Here is a 20,206-nt window from a genome sequence, read left to right as displayed (position 1 = left end):
CAACACATGAATCTGTAATGGTGTGAAATATGATTCTTTGCTCTTCACAAATGGCTGAACCAATTTTCTCTTGCATGGTATTTTTCTGGGTATTTTCATCTTTTTAAGACAAAAATCTGATTCTTCAGCATGTTTATATGATAATTAATGCTCTGATAGGTATAATGTACTATGTAGAATTATTCTTCTGCAGGTTATGTATACAATTTTCTTGCCACACCTTAACTCACTAATCGCAGAGGACACAAATCCCTTTACGGGTGGAAGCAGCTGTCAGAATTGCCTGGAAGCAAGCCTAGATCAATTCCGATATATACCCACAGGAGTTAGACGGCATTGTGAGCTGTTTCTCTGTGCCTAGTTGTTTTTCCCAAGTAGGTCCCTCAGTAAATCTCAAAAGCTGAATTTGAATTTAATACTGATTTATGAAAAAAGCAAGATTTTGTGGTTGTAGTATTCCATTCTTATTACAGCTTAATAATTACCAAATTAATTGTGTCATTACCTACATAACTGTTTATCGCGTTTTCCCTCCCTTAATAACACACACTTTTGACTTAAACTGTGGTCCCACAAGGATACTTGTGCGTTCTCAAATCTTCTTCACACTATCATCCATATGTTTTACTTAAGGAGGGAACATCTAATTTTTTCTTATTCTTTTACTGTTTTCAGTATCATTCTTTTGATACTGTTTCTGTGCTACTGCACCTCAAAATTCTGCCTTTATTAGCACAGTTAAAATAATACGTCACAATAGAAGCTTTAAAAACACACATTTTCCAAAATAAACAATCACAAAGCAAAAAGTATACCAAAATGAAACCTTTCCTTCATATCTATTGGGAGTTTATCCCATCTTCAATAGGGATTGCCTTCTCATAGAAACCCTCCCGTACTTCCTATGCTTCCTCTTCCATGATAGTCACAGCCACCTTTATGATCCTGTAAATTCTTGAAATAAGCATATTCTTACATCCCTGAGAGTTCAAAACTGACTCAGAGGGAAACAATGCTTGTCGCACAAAATTTGTGGTCTTGTAAAACATCTCAGCTGGAGATCTTCAGAATGAAAGCAGAGCGTAAGATCAAAATGAATGCAATTCTTCAGCCATACAAAGACTCTGGGGCACCAACGTCTTAACCCACCAAAATGCTGAAAGCTATATTAGATTAATTGCACGAAAATGTGGCTGTGTGTGGAATAGAAGATGCGGACATAGGGATTTAGCCCTTTGTGGAATAGTCATCCCATATCAACATTTCTCAGAGAGGCAGCATTATAAACAACATTGTTTTCAGATACGCTGAACCCCAAGAATGCACACTGGCAGCAAACTCGAGTAGCTACTAAATTCAAGAAAGCAACTTTTACCAAACCAATTCTGCTGAGCCAAAATTGTAAGTGGTGTCAGGTATAGCCCTCTTCTCACATAAATCAACAAGCTGAGAAGCAGAGACTGCCAAGAAAAGGAGGTGCATTGTCCAGGTTAAATGGCATGTTGACTGGCTTTTCGTCTTCTTTTAGTAGGATTCTTATTAAACATGCTGGAAACAAAGAGAATAGGCTGATCCTTTAACTGTGGAGGAGTCACTAAGATATTTGGAGAAATGAGGGTTATAAACAAAAGGAGAAATATAACAATTAACAAATAATTTGGACAAAATAGCACAAAGTGCTATCTCAAACAGAAGGCAGAAATTGTTTGTACCATTTCTGAGACTAAACATGGTTTAACTACAGAATTCCATTAAATGTTAGTGATAGAACTCTGGACATCAACAGAGGCAAAAATCACTGTTTGAGCTTTATAACCTTGAAAAGGGGGCTAAATGAACCTATTTATCTCCTATTGAGGAGATCTGCACACTAATCTGGTAGATGCTCTTAAATATTTATCAACTAGCTTTATGTCTGTGTGCTCTCTTTCGCTGTGCTTTCTTCGGCATAATAGCTGAAAACTGTCTGGTGAAAAACAAATAGTAACTAATAACACCATAATGCAAGTATAGAATAGACCATTTTAGTTTCATCTTACATAACAAAAAGAAGCAAATCTTTCAAACCTTAGCTCAAAATGAAATTGAACATTGCCCCAGCTTGAAAGTAGTAAGGTCTATAATAGAGCTAATAGAAATGTTTCAGCAAAAAATGCCATTTTGACACTATGCATATATTCATATATTCAAAATTTCACTTTGAATTTCGGCAAAAAACAAAGTTGGAGCTCAGTCATTCAGATCTAATACGCAGCAATATATCACAGAACTATTTATGTTAGGGGCGGCTGAACAGAAACAGAAGAGATATTCCTTGTCTCCTCTCTCTTGTTTACATGCATTAAGTCTAATTAACTGAAATACTTCCCCTTTGGGTTTATGTCTACTTGTTAGACTGGAAGACAGCCTTATGGGATGTGTTAGTAGCTAGTAGAAAATCTGAATTTTCTAAGCTGGTTGTGAGAAAGGGTTTTTAACATGTTCCAAATTTAACCAACTTCGGTATTATTTTCCTGATGCCACAACTACATAAACTCCACACCTCCCTAAGCAGCTTAGTGACAGAAAAGATGTTGCTGACTACAAACATCAAAATCATGCAGAAGTTAGGCTTCCCAGTGCTTTCAGGTACACAAGCAAGCACTACTGGCTATGCAAACAGAATACATATACCTAAATGTACGTAACTGTTTCTTTTGCTTTTTGCATGTTTCCAGAATTATGGAAACATGACCTGGCATACTGAGTCCCTGGCATACTACAGTCATATCCTCAGCAGTCAGCCTCAGCTGCAGTTTCTGAATATTGTTTTTTGTGGATGGCACACAGGTGAGATACCTGTAACTGTCGTTAAAATTAGGCCACTATTTAGAAGGGTAAAAAGACTCTGAGAACAGGTTGTGTAAACTGCAATTTAAAAATCCTGAAGTTCTGTCTGGAAGCCCTGAACATCTAAGCAGACAGAAGTCATGGTTTGCATTGCTGTGTTCTGTCAAGCACTGACAACAGTTAGCCAAATCCAATCATGCAGTAACAGTCTCTCTCCAGCAAAATAACAGCTTAATATTTTGCAGTGCCATTCTTTTAACATCTTTAACCATGGCCCTGTAAAGGGATCCCCAATGCCTTTTTTGGACATCCTACATGCCATTTGATCATTCAAAACATGTTTACTTCTCTTTAACGGAACTGCTTTTAGACTTTAGCCAATGAATATAAGCTGCCCAAGCTGTAATCTTTGCAAATAAGTGTAATTTACAGACTACTTTGCTGACTACATTTCTCTACCAAGTAATGGAGAAAATAACGACATTGCTATCTTGCAAACCTTCAAGAAAGTAAGTTTACAGAAAATACACCAGCAAGCAACTTTAAAACACACTTTTTCTTTTACACCCTACATAATAATATCTAGTAAATTTGCTCATATCTCTTGAAAAGAGAACTAATGAACTGTCAGACATCCAAAAGAGGCACCCAGCATATTCCCCCAAAAGGCTGCAGAATTCCTTTTGTCCAGGTCTGAAAATGAAAGTTAGAGATTAGGACAAAGCTGTATATGCATTGACGTTCAAAAGAAACATCATTTAGGGAAATCTTGTGTCAAAGCCTTGTGTTTCATTTAGCATCTAGACAGCAGGTGAGTTTTCTGTTACCTCAGTGTGGGATAATTGCTGAGGTGACTTAGAAATTAGAACTTATATTCACACTTTTAGGTAAGGCACAGTATTGAAGAAGCTCCCCAGGTGGAATGCGGCTGACATGCAAGGAATCCATTCCATGGAAGTTCCCTAGGCCTGCAACCTTCGACGCTGGTAACGCCAGGGGAACTTGGTGTGCTGACTCTAAGAGGCGCTGCCCAAAGGGTGGAGAGATGTGGAGATGCCGCGGCCAGGCTCTGCGATTATATGGGAACTTAAAGGTCTCATGGAACTGATAAGCTGCATATTTACTACCCTGGGCCAACAGCCTGCCACGTTTTTGACAAAATGCTGTCCTTTTGGTGAACTTCGCTCATTATAACATCATTATAATACCAAAACACACCTCCATCCCAAAAGCTACCTGCCTCCAAGGTGCGACCACCCCTCACTGAGCTTGCAAACTGAATTTTTATAGCTTACACCTTTAAAAGCGAAGCGAGAAAACTTTACACCAATCCTAAACAAGGGTATGTATGACTAGAGTCACTCAAGCTCCACCTGAAAGGTGAAAAATAGTATAAGAGAAAATGTTAGGGAAGACACCATCGTGTACCACTCTGACGTTTGGGATCAGTCGATGGGCTGAGCCTCTCTTCCCCCGCATCGGGATGCCTTTGGGTAAGTCGAACACGTGGTTATACCAAGTGCCTCCCAAGGAAACTTAGAAATCTCTATATAGAGTCGCTTTATTATCTTTTAACACGTTTGTGTCTGGCTGTGTTACTCATATTCTTGGTATTTGCATGTGCTTTGCAGACAGTGAATTTATCACCGGTAATCCAAAGAATCTGTGTGTCTGTTGCTCTAATAAACTGCACTCTTCATTGATCTAGCCATGGTAGTTCTCATTGAACATGACCAGACTCTTTATGTGTGGCCATGATAGTTCATGTAACATGACTAGACTGGGGGTGTAAGCGCGTTATTAGTGAATCCGTAATCGTGAAGTTCAGTACGCTGGACATGACTGGACTTATAACATTGTAAATTAATGCTGTCGCCTTAGTGAAAGCCTTGAGAGGGCTCTGGTTCTGATAAGTGGCTATACACACAGTCCTTAGAAAATAAACTGTTGACCAAGTCTGAGACTAAGACTGGACCTAGCCGCACCTAGACTCCTCTCTGAGAAGGAGTTTAGAAAGCAAGGGGGTCCTGTCTGAACCTCGTGACTCAACAGGAGGGTTCCCCCCCCCAGCCACTCCTCAGACTCCTATTTGTATGCAACAGTAACTCTTAATGCAACACTCAGTCCAACATATGCGTCATGATGTTTTACATTCACTGCTGGAAGAGAAAGGAACAGCCTATTTTCACACTGATGCCGTCAAAGTGTGAGCTAAAAATCATATAAGCAGTTTCTTAAATCCATGATTTGTTAAATATTAGATGCCTATTTCCGGATACCTTTGGGCTTTTAAGAGAAGTAGTCACACAGGTAACTTTCTTTTACAGAGGATGTTTTCTTTCCTTAATCCAACAGAGGATACCCAAATTTTCTTCAACTGTAGATAACAAGCTAGAGGAAGCTATTCCCTTTCAGGAGACAAGTAGCCTTGTTCAACATTTAAATCACACAAATTACCCTCTCAAAAAAAAAAAAAAAAAAGTTAAAGTTGTGACACTTAGATTGACAGTTTGACAGTCACAGATTGCTTTGCAACAATAGCAAGGAGTAAAGTTTATGAACACAGTCTGGGAAGACAATTGCTGCTCTTTCTGAAACTATATTCAAGTATCCCAAAGGAAACTCAAAAGGAACCAAAACTCCCAAACAACACAGAAAAATACTTGACCACTACCTTACTACCACTTATACTGAAGTATTTACACTTAAATTTCTCAGTCAAGTCTTACTGAACACCTAAGAAGCAGAAGATTCCTCTTAAAAACATCTCTACCAAAACGAAGAAACTGATTTGAATGATGATGTACAGCACTTAAGTGGAGCTGATATCCACAGGGTGATACCACCTACTTTAACTAATACTGTAGAGAAGAATCCAATGTCAACTTTATACGATAGGGCAAAAAAAAAAGACTAAACAAGAAGCAAACCTAGAAAAAGTTCGGTAATTTTTAAGGAAAAAAAAGTAATTTTAGAATAGGTTAATCTCCTGTTGTGATCCACATGTAAGAGGGCTTTAAATTCAAAAGACTGAATGCAGAAGCATTCTTAACCTAGGAAGACTAAGAAAAGTTAACTGAAATCCTTTCAATTTTCTTATCTGTGTGCAAAGGATTCTCAAATGGATCTCTCGTAACAGGGAATCGATCAGCCAACTTCTCATTCAGGACAAAAATACAGAGACTGAAGACAGTAGTGTAATCTGAAGTCGGCAGAAAGCAGCTGTTAATGGAGTGCAGTTGGAGGTGCACCTTTCCCTCTCCAACCCTGAGAAAAGCTTTCTCATTAGAATTTGGACTTATATGAGAAAGTCATCTGTATATCTTGCATTTGTAATACCATGTATAGCAGAATGTCCCATAATGGAATTCAGATTACTAGCACAGACATGAGATTACAAAAAGTAAGCAACATGCATTGATAATAATACTCAAGACTGTAAAACTATGTTAACCACAATGTCAAATACCCTCCTCCTTCTTACTAAAAGTTAACTTTATTTCAAACTACAACCAAAAATAACACTACTCCATTATCTGGGATGTTTTCTAAAAGGGGTGTGTTCTAGTAAGAATAAATGAGAAAGTTACTTAATTATTATGTTCTAAGAAAGAAGGATGAAATGCAAATTGAAATTCAGTAAAAATAGACAACACAGTTGTCTCTCAGTTGAATACTACTAAGTTGTCAGTACATATATCCACCATCTATTAAGAAACTAAATAGGAAATAATTTTATCATTTTAGAACCAGAGCTTCTTTGCACTGTTGAACAGATTCAGGTTGTGAATGTTATTAATAGTATTAGCTGAATGTTGTATTTCAGTATTTCCATTCTACATTTTAGTTTCTACCAACTGTAGTTGTAGCAGCTCCTGGCTGTGCTAGGGAGGGAGCAGAAAGGAATAGCCTTCCTCTGACAAGCCTTCCTCCAGAAAGGAGCTGAAGTTTGACAAAGCATAGGAAGATTGTATAAATAAAGCTCCTCTCCCACAGAAAACATATAGATATCTTGCTTATTTCATAGGCTTCTACATACAAAATTCGTTGTGAAAAGAGGGTACCTGCCATCCTCTTCAAAACCCCAATTGTATTCCCAAATATCCAAGAATCCTCACCACTTTTATGCCAGGGAGCTCAGGCAACATGAAAAACAGTTATGAAACTTCAGTGCCTTAGGTTGCTGAGCCTTCCCCTTCCCTTTAACCACTTTTAGGCATACTCAACCCTTGAAACTCTGTTCCCACATCTTTACCTCTTTCCCATATCCCTCTCCATCACCAGTTTGCAAGTGACTGATGAGGGAAGTAAATATCAGGGATTTTTTTGTGTGATCGGTGAGTGACTGAAGGCAAGGGAAGAGACACTGGCAAAAGTCACTGTCTCTCAAATTTTATCAAAATGAAGGTTACCAGCAGGTAATATTCAAGATAAATTACTAAAAATGAAATAAAGGAAAATCGCACTCAGCACTGCTACACGTCATCCATTTCTTTTTTGTTGCAGAGTCTTAGGAAGACACAACCTACCTTTTCAAGTGCACCACTCTTCTGAAAAGTGCCTACATAAAAATGCACATTTTCTAAATCTGAGACGACGCCCAAAAGCCTATGGAACACATTAAAATAGGAGCTGTATTAAAAAAAAATTAGTATTTTTTAAAATCTGAATGTTTAATTGAAATTTTTTTTATCTTTTGTATTCAAAAAAGGTAATTTTAGGATATAATTCAGTGAGAACATCATATGAAAAAACCCCATACAGTAATATACTGAAAAAGCAGTTTGTCCTAAAAACTAATTTTCTTTGTTTTCCATCAAACCTGCTCGGTGATGAGGCAGTCAGATGGTATTAAACTGGAATAAGGAAAAAATTGGTGATTGATTTACCACTTCGATTACTCAACTGTAGAAACAATCATTTAACAAAGCAATTTAGAACAGCTGTTAGCACATGCAATTACCTGACAGAAGCAAAGAAAATCTCTGGAATGAGATAGAATCTAAAATTAAAAATGACAATGGTGTGAGTCCCCCATCAGTGATGGGAGAGGTGGCAGAACTGGGTCCTTTATAACCAAAGAACACTCACTGCAAGTGCATTCACCCTTCTGAAATTTTACCCTTCAAAATGTACTTCCTATCACAGCAAATATAAAGCAAAACTGGAATACTGCCTATTTGCTGTAATGGTGAGCCATATCCATAGAGTTCCTTCATCTTAGAAAACAAAGTTGTAACTGAATTTCTCTCTATTATCAGTTGCCTTCCACAACCAACTGTAGAAAAGCCATATTAGTCAACCACAGCTGCAATCCAGCTGTAATACATATAATAATACATGCACTCAACATTAACAGCAAAAACTCAATGTAATTTTAGGTCTGGAAGGGAAGTACTACATGACTGACAGCAGCTTGCATACGAAACCAGGCAATAAGGTGAATTCCTAAAGAACTCTGCTTCCATATATACAATATCTCCAAACTCATAGCTATGAAAAAGCAGTAAGACACATTAACCTTTGGAATGAGAGTGTTTCATCTTGTTCGTACACACTTTATTCATCAAGTGCATAAAGCACCAAGTCAAAACCCAGAAAGTTTCTCTGAAACTTCCTTTTGATATGTAACTGCCTGCCACAAACTACTGTTTTGTAAGGGCTTGAAATGAAGCCAAGTTATGACAATCACATCAAAGGACTTTAGCATAAACCCAGTAAAATTATATGCTTCAGGATAATTGCTATTTGGGAAAAAACACCGATGGCCTTGCTTAATCCATCTCCTTTTACCAAACTACTGCAGGAGCTCCCTAATTCCTTTTTACATGCCCACTAAATACAGATTAAAAATCAAGTAAGCCAAAATAAAACAAGAATCTCTGGACACCTTCACAACTCAACTCAAATGCAGACTTTGGTGAATATCTAATCACTCCCTTGACTCTTCACGTCACAGCAAGGAACTGTCCCGTCAATGAAGTTACATGCATGAACATCAAACCAGGGAATTTAACATTCAATACAGACACATACCACGCAGATGAAGCACTATTATGATGACATATTCATTCTTTCTGTCAAATATTATATAGAAAATTATCCAGCTGTGCTGCTTACACAGAATTGGGAAACCGTATTTAAACCTGTTTTGCTCTAGAAGGAAACAGATCAATGCTTCTTGTCCCCACTTACCTCTCTGTCTCCACGTTTATTTACAACATTTAAAATATTTATTATTTTTTGTGAAATGTGTTACTTACGTTCATACCACCAACAAAAAAAGTTACACAGCACATACCCAGTACTTCTTAAGAGTTCTAACCTGTGCAACAATATTGAACTGCAACTCTCTTTACAACACACCTGCATTTTGCTGGCTCAATAGATTGTTTTCCTGTGGAAATAAAAGGTTCATGTCTTTGAGGCTCTTAAATCCTTTGCACTTTTGAGAGCTCAGTCAATATACAATAAAAGGAGTAAAATAAGCTTGCTGATGTGTAAAAAGAACACTCTGTAATCAGTAGCCCTGAACACATGGATCTAAACATCCATAGCTTCACTTCTGCAATTCTGTGAAGATGATTTCTTTTCTCCCTGATTGACTTCAATTACAGTGCTTCAATTCTTATACTACTATAACCTGAAAAGTGATAATGAGCAGTGAAGCTTTTTCACCCATGAAATTAGTGTCTGTGTACCTCTTTTGTTCATGAATTCAAGGACAACAATCCTTTTAACTCAAATTATAACTTCAGTTGTTCTAACTGGATATGTCTGAAAAACACTAGAAAAAATAACTGCTCTAATACTAGGAAGACCGTCTTTGCTTACAAAGAATCAATTCTGAACTATACTTGCACATTGAACTGTAAACGGAGAAATGGCCAATGCTTCATAAAATAGATTTACGGTATGAAAGTACAATAGTACACTATTTTATATGGTTCTGAAATATTTACTGTATTTTTAAGGAAGCAGTTCACAGCTACGACTTAAAAAAAATAAACTCAAAAAGGTCTTCTCTGATGGATGTGAGTTTGCGTATCTCTCATCAACTCAGGTGTCTACATTAAATTTAGTACTGGAGGTATGTTAGTTAGAGAGTCCTGAAAGACTAAGATTCCATAAAATAACTGGGCAAGTATGTAATAAACAGATTCCAGTCATTCAAAGAGGCAGCTTTTCAGCCATGAGAGAAGTTCACAACTGTGTTCACTCATTGCCTAAGCTAGGAACAAAAACATTCATGAGGAAGGAAAAGCATGAGCAGACTATGTCTGTTACACAACTGTTACTTAGAACTTTGGAATACTTGTAGCTCAACTATTCAGACTACAAAGCCCACACTGAACCGCTCTATTTTTGATGGTATCTAGTATGGTAAATACACTCGGAGCATAGAGAATATTTTCAGTTACCTGTTAAGGAACATGAAACAACTCCAGCATTTAAAAATCGGATAGGAAGTTACTTATTCTACACTGAGCGTTATCCAATTTTAAGCAGATTATGAAGTCTTTTAGGTAAGTCATTCAGCAAAATTAAATATTTTGCATTTGGTCATACAGCAAATCTGAGGAAAGTCTGTTCTCATAACTCCAAATAACATGTTAGAAGTCATCCTCCTCTGCTTTGCAAGTGAAAGCACGTTCTTCTGAATGAAAAAATAATTAAACATATGGGTAGGCTTGGTCATCAGGAAACTCAGTAACAATAAATTTGGATTCAAAGGAGAGGAAAGGAAAGATTCACACAGAAGACTGTAAGAACCCCGAGTTACATAAATCTCTAATCATGATGCCTAGCTTACAAACTAATTAATGGAATCAGTAACCTGAAAAAGACAGTTACTATTTGTATTGTACTTTAATTTTAGCAGCTCCCAACCAAATATTTATGTTGAAAATAGAGGGGAAAATCAGCTTTTCCCCTAGCCTGTATAGTCACAAAACCATTCTACAGAAGCACTTTAAGTGAAGTAGGAAGCAATTATTTAAATAGCAAATTCATAAATTAGCATACATGACTGCAGGTATTCTGGGCTTTGTAAGCTGTTAAAGTAATTAAAAATACCCTATTGGATCATTACTAAACCAAAGCAGCATAACATTCTCCTCTTACATGCAAATATCAGACAGTAATAATACATTACAAAATAATTCAATCTTCTAAATACCTAACTTCATCCTCTCAAAACAGCCTCAAGACGATAAGCTTTGTTGCATGCATGTCTTTAATAAGTTCAGGATATTCTGAGCTTAGAAATACAGAAATACAGAATAATTTCCGCAGATGAAAGCTGTCAGGATGTCAGCTGTCAGTCCTCATACTTTAATTAACATTACAAGAAAAACTCAGTTCCTTAAAATTTCATCTACAAACCAAGACATTCAGTGCAGACTACTATGTCAGCATTTTATGCTCACTCAGAGGTAATGCTCTTAAAAAAAGGCATCTCATTCGTACTGGTCTCATTTTGGAAAAGACTTAGGTTGTTGCCTGAAGTATAAGCATCAGCAATGTAATCCAGAGATGATATGGTTTTATAACTAGGTCTGTGTGTGTTCGTTTACCTATATGTGTGTGTGTGTATGTATAAAAAAGATTTACCGTCCTGCATTTTTTCTGGTTTTACCTGAATAAAACCAGATTGCACAAAACTGCACAGCAATATCAGATGACTGAGAGACAGTCAAGAAAGTAATATGCTGCTGATAACACCTTGGCTAAATTGACTGGCTGTTTACGTAATACACTGCTTTTAAATCTTCATCAATTTGTGAGCCTCTAAGAACTTGTCCAGTGGAGCTTCCACTCTTCAATTAATTCAAGCCTACTCATAACAGGTTTGTGCTTCTGTCTTGTTTCACAGGTTCCTTAGTCTACAAACCCTGGCATCTTTGGCCACAAACTCCTACTTCATGCATTAGAATCACTCCTCTCTTGTTTCAACAGAAGGTAAGAGCTCAACTGAAGCTTAACTGAAGTCCTTCTCAGAAAGTGAAAAAATATTCAATTGCTTCCAAGCACAAGATAAGGCAAACTTACAAAGTGTTATCTGCACAAAATCTATTGGTTCTGGCAAATAATTTATCTCAAGTGACTGTTTTTCAGATATTTAAATAATGAGCCTTTTATGTTTTACCCAAGAGATTTCATATGTTGGACCTTTTAAGATTTTAAAATAGCAAGTTCTTTAAGATTCAGTTAATTGTAAGGTAAGGCAGTCTATATATCAATAAAATAAAACATTTTGCCATAGCTTCATGCTTTAGCTCATATTTTTCTTTTAGGAATTTTACCGTAAGTAAAAAAGTTATCTCTTTACTTTAAGAATAATGTTATCTTTTCCTCTTCAATTAAGTTCATAAGACAAAAGTAAGTCTATATAAAATTTAAATAGCAGAGGACAAATAATTTCTAGTATTTAATCCCATAAAAACTATTTTCTCAAAAATCATTAAATATTAAAAGGAATGTCCTGAGGCAAATTTCCTTGTATAACAGTATCCCCTGCTACATTTATAAAACCATCATATATCTTTGATTATAAACACAAAATCTCCTTAAACTGGAGTTCACCTGAACCCACTATCATTCACATTCATTAAACTGGACCTAACAGTCAACTGGCAAGAGTGAATAGTGAGGTACACACATTAGCCTTGCAAACATGTTTCTTTGAAGTATTCATCTTGACTTACATGATTTACTGATATTGTTTGTATGGGATATGAAGTTCAGCATATAAAGTGGCTAACACCAAGCCTAGTTTCACACCAGCTGAATTCAATCTAAGAGTGAACTTTGCTGCCGAAAGAGAAGACTCAGAAGGAACAGGCAAGCAGATGCTCCTTTTGGCATCTTAGCTATAGCACTTCACTGCACTTCACCTAGCAGGTGAAGACTTGGAATGTCAGTAATCCCAAAGGTGGATCTGTGCGATAGAAGAAAGCGTAGATCTCAGTGCCAGATTGTTTTCACTAAAAGCCCAGTGCAGATGCTGTGCGGTTTTGGACCAGATCAGTTCATGGAACAGATTCATTCTGTGATGACATGACTGCTAAATCCGAACCAACAAACTCAGTGGCAGGAAACAGCCAGATACAGAACTGCCCCTCTGGTGGCAGCTCCGTGGAAAAGCAGATTAAGTTGATGCTAAGTTGAAACTGCACCCTAAATCCATCACATCTGTGGTCAACATCTCATTTCTGTACATCTGATTCTTAATAAACCTTTCTAACTCTTTTTACTATTTTTGTAAATAGGTAGGATTTGCTTTTACCTTAATTTGGCTTGAATTAAGTCAAGTAACTTCCTAACATAGGGTAGAGTTGTTCTAGAAGTGCAGTTATTGTTAAAATCAAGATACTGAGACACTGACATTCTTTAGCAGCACAGAATATTGATCGTGAGTATCCAGAGGAAAGCAAGGAACCTTATTTTCAGGTGCAGTTTAGGAGCTATTAATGCAGAAAACTGTGTAGAAAATGCATCTTCTGGTGAAAACAGTAACCAGAAAACCTCTCCACTGTAAAACAGGGCAGATGGATCAGACTTGGGTGCCTGCAGATCTTAATGGTTGTTTGTCACATCATGCAACTGTGCTATTTTTACTGGAGATGTGCAGACAAGACTACAAGCATAATATCTTATAGATAAAACTCTAAACCCACCAATTCACTGTCCTTGAAATGGGTTGAGTCCCCAACCCTTACAACAGTGAAATGGCAGAGTATTTTTCTCCATTTTACTGTAACACAATTTTTGCTGAAATTTTACTACTCAAATAATCACAGGAATTAGCACTTATACTCAGTCAGCTTTTGCAATCAATACTCATATCTGTATATGTACATATGTGTGATCATAGATCCTGCAGTGGTAATTCTTGTGTCCCCATTAAAATGTTTGGGTAGTTCATTCAGGGTTTGAAAGGAAGAGGCAGACATTGACTTACAAACGAGCATAAAGAGATGATTCAAATCAGAGCAGAGATAACAAAAACAAAAAAAATTTTTAGAAATGTTTCAAATCAACTATAAAAAAACCCCACTCAATATCACACAAGGCATGATCCCAGCATAATTTAGCATACACAAGACTGGTAGCCACTGTTATTTTTCCTTGTCCTGTTTGACTGAGTAGGAACAAGATCAGACAGGTGATACATACACAATTGTTCTGTTCAAAGTGCGGGTCCCATAGTTCTACCATCAAAAAAGCACAGATGACTTTGTGGAAACATGAGATTTTACCCACCCTCAATAAAGAGAAGGAGCATGAAGCCTACATAATGTTATACATAAAGGTGTATAATCTTAACTCTGGTACCCTACTCTTTCTCTCCCTCTGGCTCCCCATACAATGAGCACAATTGAGCTTTTGGTACTAAAACAACTGTTCTCTTAAAATCACATTGTAGTTGCTAATTGCAATTAAAGAAGGTGAGCCTTATCACTGTCAGTTGTTTACCTAGTGAGCTGTAATCTTTTTTTCTTATGCGCTTAGTAGGATGCTGTTCTTAAATTCACAGCCAGGAATACAGAGCTCTCAAAGCCGAATAGAAAGCAAATGTAGAATTAAAACTGAAAAAGATTTAAGAAACTTTCTGAAAAAGTTATTCTCCTAACTACCTTTTGTTAAATGAAAAATTCTGAACATACTTAATTAAAGCTGCACTCAGACTATATTCATAGGAACTCCTGTGTTTAAATCAGTCCTCTGCTAGTCATCAATTCCTTTTATAAATGACTGAGTTATATTTTAAAAGAAATTATATTTTGTGCTTCTATTCTTATTGCTGTATTGGTTAGAAACCTTACCCTGATTTCCAGCATATGTTGCTTCTACTCACTTCATATGCTGACAATGTCCTCAAAGATAAACAGTTCTTTTCTCTCTCATTAAAGTTTACTCTACTGACATATTTACAGCAAGCAACCATATGCTCCCTCAATCTTTATTTTTATAGGATCAGCAAGTCAGCTTTTTCTGTACGACAGGTTCATGTTTTTGCATCTGTCATACTTTGAAGAATGTATTATTTCTGAGAAGTTTTTTTCCTGCATTACCTTCTCGTAACACATTTCACTGAAACTGCGCCACTGAATACAGTCTTGAATTTAGCATTCCGAGTAGCAGTTAATTATTGTTTTTTGACCAGCAATGTCAAGTTATGCTTCTTTTCCACTTACTAAATTCCTGCTACCCAGTAGGTTTTTGCTCCCATAGTCTCCTTTATCATCCTTGTTAAAACCTGAGACAGAGCTCTTAGTTTTGGGGCCATATCAAATTGTTTTAATTTCTACTTGATCCTTATTACTCAGTAGTTGTTTTTCTTTTTTTCTTTTTCTTAACAAAGCTGAAGAACATTTAGATATTTATTATATACCTTTTACAGGATTTCTACCTGTTCTGAACTTTAAAATATAGCTTCAAATATCAATATAACTTAGCATTTTCAGGCATCACACTATAGTCTAAATCCCTAAGATGCTTATCACATTGAATGTCACTACTTCACTCCATTATATTCCATTAACTTTATTAAAATATATAATTTGAGAGCCACAAATTGAGAGCCACAGATGCAGAGTTAGTTCCATTGATCATTAAATTAAACCTAAAATTAATCAATATTTGTCTCTCAGGCTAGGGTTCTTTTCTCTGACCAATTCTTTCGTGGATTCCTTACTGTTTTCCAAACCAACGTAACACCAGGTCTTGCTAGTTTGGTGACAATGAAGTAAAGCAACGATGTGGGCAATTACACTGGGATAAAACTCACTCATACAATATTCTTAATATTTGCTCTCAATTTTTTCTCTGGGTAGTTATAACATAAAATGTTACAGGATTTAAACTTTTTATAGTATTGCAGAACAGTCTATAAGCATGTTTCCAGCATTATCCTGAAAGAACACTTACTATTCTCTCCCAAAGTAACTTCCATCTGAAATACTGCTAATACTTTGTCTTAGCTGTACATCACGAAATATTTCATTATTCTGCTAACACTTTGTGTTTCTTTGCAGTCTACCATAACATTACTAAACAACGCCAACCATCACCTTGGATTCTAGCTTTCTTGAGCAGTAACATGAAAGATACCGGCTCTTATACCTTCCAGCATCAGTCATAACCAATTGTAACTTCTGTTTCTTAAAATAAACTCTAACAAAATAGTTACCTACACAAATACAGATATTGAGTGTGTAAAGTATAACCATTTTCATGCACTAAAGCACTAAATTCTGTTGGATGAAGATTTTTTTTTTTGCATGTAAGAGTGTACAAACAGAGAACACCAGCTACTCCTCCTTTCATCATACACTTCTGTCTTGTTAAGTACTCACTACTTAAAACTGAAATAAACTGTTAATTCTTCTCATAACGCACCTTTAGGGTCAGCCTCACAACATTACACTCCTGCAGAGGGTTCAGTTTCAGTGTTTCTCCCAGGTTACTGCAGCCTGATGTTTGATGCTGCATTTCACAGCAAACACAAACACCATCACTGTCAAATTTAATCTGTGGAGGGGAGAGGGAAAAAAAAAAAAAAGAGGTCAGAGAAAGTATAAATTAACAGAAATACACTTCCCAAAAATTATATTTACACTTACTGTGACAGTAATGACTACTAAATGCAAAATGAAAGTCTCTATGCAGAACCCCCTGAAGCAGAATGTCTTCCATTGGCTAATACAAGCTATAAAACCAGGTAAAATACAGACAGTGGATACAATACCAAAGAAGAATGTTACCTTTTATGCCTCTTTTTGAAAAAAATTTGCTTTACAGGGGCAGATGAAACCAGAGTAACTCAACTGAATAAACATCAAATCATACCCAATGGGGAAAGACAAAAAATAATAGAAAAAAAGTCAGAAAATACATGAAGCAGTCATGATCACAAATGTAACTTATACTTACACATACATAGAAAAATAATTACAAAAGAAACCATAACATATACTTGAGAAAAGAGAAACCAGCATGAAGAAAAAGTGGAGGAAGTAGGAGGCACATGTCATCTCAGACATATTCTTACTTTGGAAAAGGTTTGCTCTCTATTTTCCTATGTTCAGTTTGTCTTGAATATAATTGGCATTCAATGATTTTACATTTTAAAAAGCATTATGCATTCTATTCTTCAAAGACTTGCATTAAAGCATGACTTGCTAAGGATACTGAACCCTGATCGTTCTCAAAAAGTAAGTTAAAGGTATCTATGCATGATTCTTAAATAATGAAAATATGAAATAAATAATGAAAATAATGAAAATATTTGTTATACTGATTCTGACTTCCTCATTAAAAATAAATAAAAAAAAACAACAACAAACAAAAAACCTCCCCCAAAACAAAAACCATAGCAATGTCTATTTTTCTGCTTCCTTCCAAAGACTTTTATAGGCCAAAATTTAACTCCATACATGTTTTTACCTAGCCTGTTAATATGAACTGTCATTGCTTTAAATTTTCTCAGTTGGGTATTTCTATGCTTTCGCCATTACCATTTTTGCAGGTTATTTAAAGGGCTAACAATGGGACACAATAGCTTACTTCTCCAGGTCACTAGTTGCAATTCAATCCAGGTTAGTATTGAGAAAAGTAGTTAGTATCACATGGGAGTTCCTTGAACTCTGAGTTTAAAAATACCAGATCCCAGGTTTCTATACTCCAATAATCAGTAGTAAGAATGACACTAATGAGAAACTTGCATGGCTTTTCATGTAAAGAATAAAAGATTCAATGTACCATTCAGGCATACTCAATCAGTCCTGTATTCCTCCAAGTAAAGATGGAAGCACAGTGGCTTAGGTGGTGAGAGATCCAAATCACCATGTTACTTACTCTTAAAAAAAAAAAAAAAAATCCAGACACAAATCCACAAAAAAATTCCTAATGCAAATATGCATTTACTGTTTTACTATTTTTAATTCAAATTCTCCCTAGGATGTTGCCAACTTCCTGAACAAAGATAGATAGCAGCATTCCTTGTAAAATTACTTTGCACAACCACATACGTAGAATCATTTCAACAGAATATTTTCTTACTGCTTAAGACCCTCAAGAATGTTTAAATTGCTCATATAATCTTAATAGCTACATATTTAAATATATGTATTTTTAAGTGTCATCCCTATCAGGCTTATCTAGTACTCTCTGCTTACATGCTGGTGACCAGAACAGCAGTTAGAAGGGCAGAAATAAGAGTCCATTAAAAAAACATAATAAACTTTACCAGAGGAGATGCAGATGAATGAATGCTTGCCACATATAGTGATGAAGGCATGCTGTGCTGGTTTTGCCTGGGACAGAGTTAATTTTCTTCATGGCACCTAGTATGGGGCTGTTTTGAATTTGTGCTGAAAACAGTGTTGATAACACAGGGATGTTTTAGTTACTGCTGAGGGGTGCTTACACAGAGTCAAGGCCTTTTCTGCTTCTCACCCCACCCCACCAGCGAGTAGGCTGGGGGGGCACAAGAAGCTGGGAGGGGACACAGCTGGGACAGCTGACCCCAACTGGCCAAAGGGGTATTCCAGACCATATGGCATCATTGTCAGCATATAAAGCTGGGGGAAGAAGAAAGAAGTGGGGGACGCTCAGAGTTACGGCATTTGTCTTCCCAAGTAACCGTTGTGCGTGATGGAGCCCTGCTTTCCTGGAGATGGCCGAACACCTGCCTGCCCATGGGAAGGAGTGAAGGAATTCCTTGTTTTGCTTTGCTTGCGTGCACGGCTTTTGCTTTCCCTATTAAACTGTCTTTATCTCAGCCCACGAGTTTTCTCACTTTTACTCTTCTGATTCTCTCCCCCATCCCACTGCGGGGGGAGTGAGCGAGCGGCTGTTCCGTGCTTAGTTGCTGGCTGGGGTTAAACCACGGCACGTGCCCAGGGCAGAATGCTATCTCAGTGGGCTTCAATTCCTGAGACTCCAGATTGCCCTCTAGCCAGTCTACTTTGTAAAAAGGCTTTAAAAAACCCTAGATATGTAAATTATACCATTTCCCATATACTCAAAGGCAGCACTGGAAATAATTGTCTATGGAAACTCACAGAGACTGGCCATACCCTAAGCCACAGACACTGTAAAAGAAATAAAGAAAAAAAATATAGTTTGAGCACCTTTATAATAGTTGTGTTGTTTATTTCTAATTAGCATACAATTTAATTCACAAAGCTGCTTTAACAATTTCAGGCAGTGTTTTTTTTCCAATTCCTGTAATCTTTTAATAACTTCTTTTTAAAAGTGAAAGATCTGAGCAAAACTCAACTACATGGTTTATGATCAGATAACCTCAGCTCTTCAAATCAATGGACAATACAAAGCACTAAATGCCACTGGGGAGGTCTTGCTCCTGAACCTCTCTGGAAATGGTGTTACCTGTTAGATAAATGCTACAGAGGAAGTTCGAAACTTACACTTTGAATTTAGAGCTGTGTCAAATTCAGTGGCCAGAATGCTACAGCACACCTGCTATACCAGCACCAGGCATAGAGCAAATCAATATAGTCTTCAGCTGCTAAAAACTTTTTATAATGAGGAAAACGGACTTCAGACAAAGCTATCTACTGCAAGATCATCTATTCTCTGATTCATGCTGCCCCTGTTCAATGAAAGATAGTCACTGACTCATGATGGGATGTATTTGACATTTCTAATATGAAATACAGATCCCAACTCTACTTTTATGTCATTTAATGAATAGGTGTCACAGAAATAAGGCTAAAAAGTTAAATACTTTCTTGGTCAAGATTCCTCATCTATGAGAGATTCTTGATTCATTCTGAAAGACGTTCCATAACTTTGCACTGCCCAGTAACTGTCCCTTTAACTCAATTCTTAAAAATAGTTTAAAGAGAATTGTTTACATGAAAGCTCCAGCGAAACATAGGGACATCTTAAAAATCATAGCATATTCAAAAACACCTAAGATTTGCACCCAGATGGCAAAACAAAACTCTATTTTAATCTTAGACATATATTTTTGGAGAGCTTTTAACAATTTGTCCCATTGTGCACTTTTTCCTTCAAACGTCTGTGAAGTGACATCTTTGCTAACTTTTGTTTTTGTAATGGGGAGCAGTACAAAAGGCTGAGCATGTAATTGCATTTGTGCTTTCAACAATACACCAACTGAAAGCAGTTTTGAGCCCTTGTGCTCCAGAATGTTCATCCCTGCCCTACTGCTGTCTCACACTTGTGCAGACAGGATCAAGAATTCATACAGCTATCCTGTGACCTAAACATTGTCAAAACTAACTTTTCTTATTTTGTGTGGGAGTGGTTTATTTTTAGTCCAGATCAGATGTCAAATGCCATTCACTGTGTGGCTTCATAAATACAGACAGTGGCACAAACA

The 20,206-nt window shown here is 36.7% G+C and overlaps 1 protein-coding gene across 3 annotated transcripts in view; it reads right to left on the bottom strand.

Moving 5' to 3' along the window:
- ENTREP2 (endosomal transmembrane epsin interactor 2) overlaps positions 1-20,206 on the bottom strand; it is a 179,769-nt gene that overhangs the window by 34,640 nt on the left and 124,923 nt on the right. For all 3 annotated transcript variants that reach the window (XM_072870833.1, XM_072870834.1, XM_072870835.1), the window contains exon 4: positions 16,234-16,365. In XM_072870833.1, coding sequence (XP_072726934.1) covers positions 16,234-16,365 — 132 coding nt within the window. The remainder of the gene's footprint in view (positions 1-16,233; positions 16,366-20,206) is intronic.

Source organism: Ciconia boyciana, chromosome 8 (genome assembly GCF_034638445.1).
Source record: "Ciconia boyciana chromosome 8, ASM3463844v1, whole genome shotgun sequence".
NCBI lineage: Eukaryota > Metazoa > Chordata > Aves > Ciconiiformes > Ciconiidae > Ciconia > Ciconia boyciana.
The sequence above is the reverse complement of the archived record's forward strand: the minus strand, read 5'-3'. Positions and strand labels throughout refer to the sequence as shown.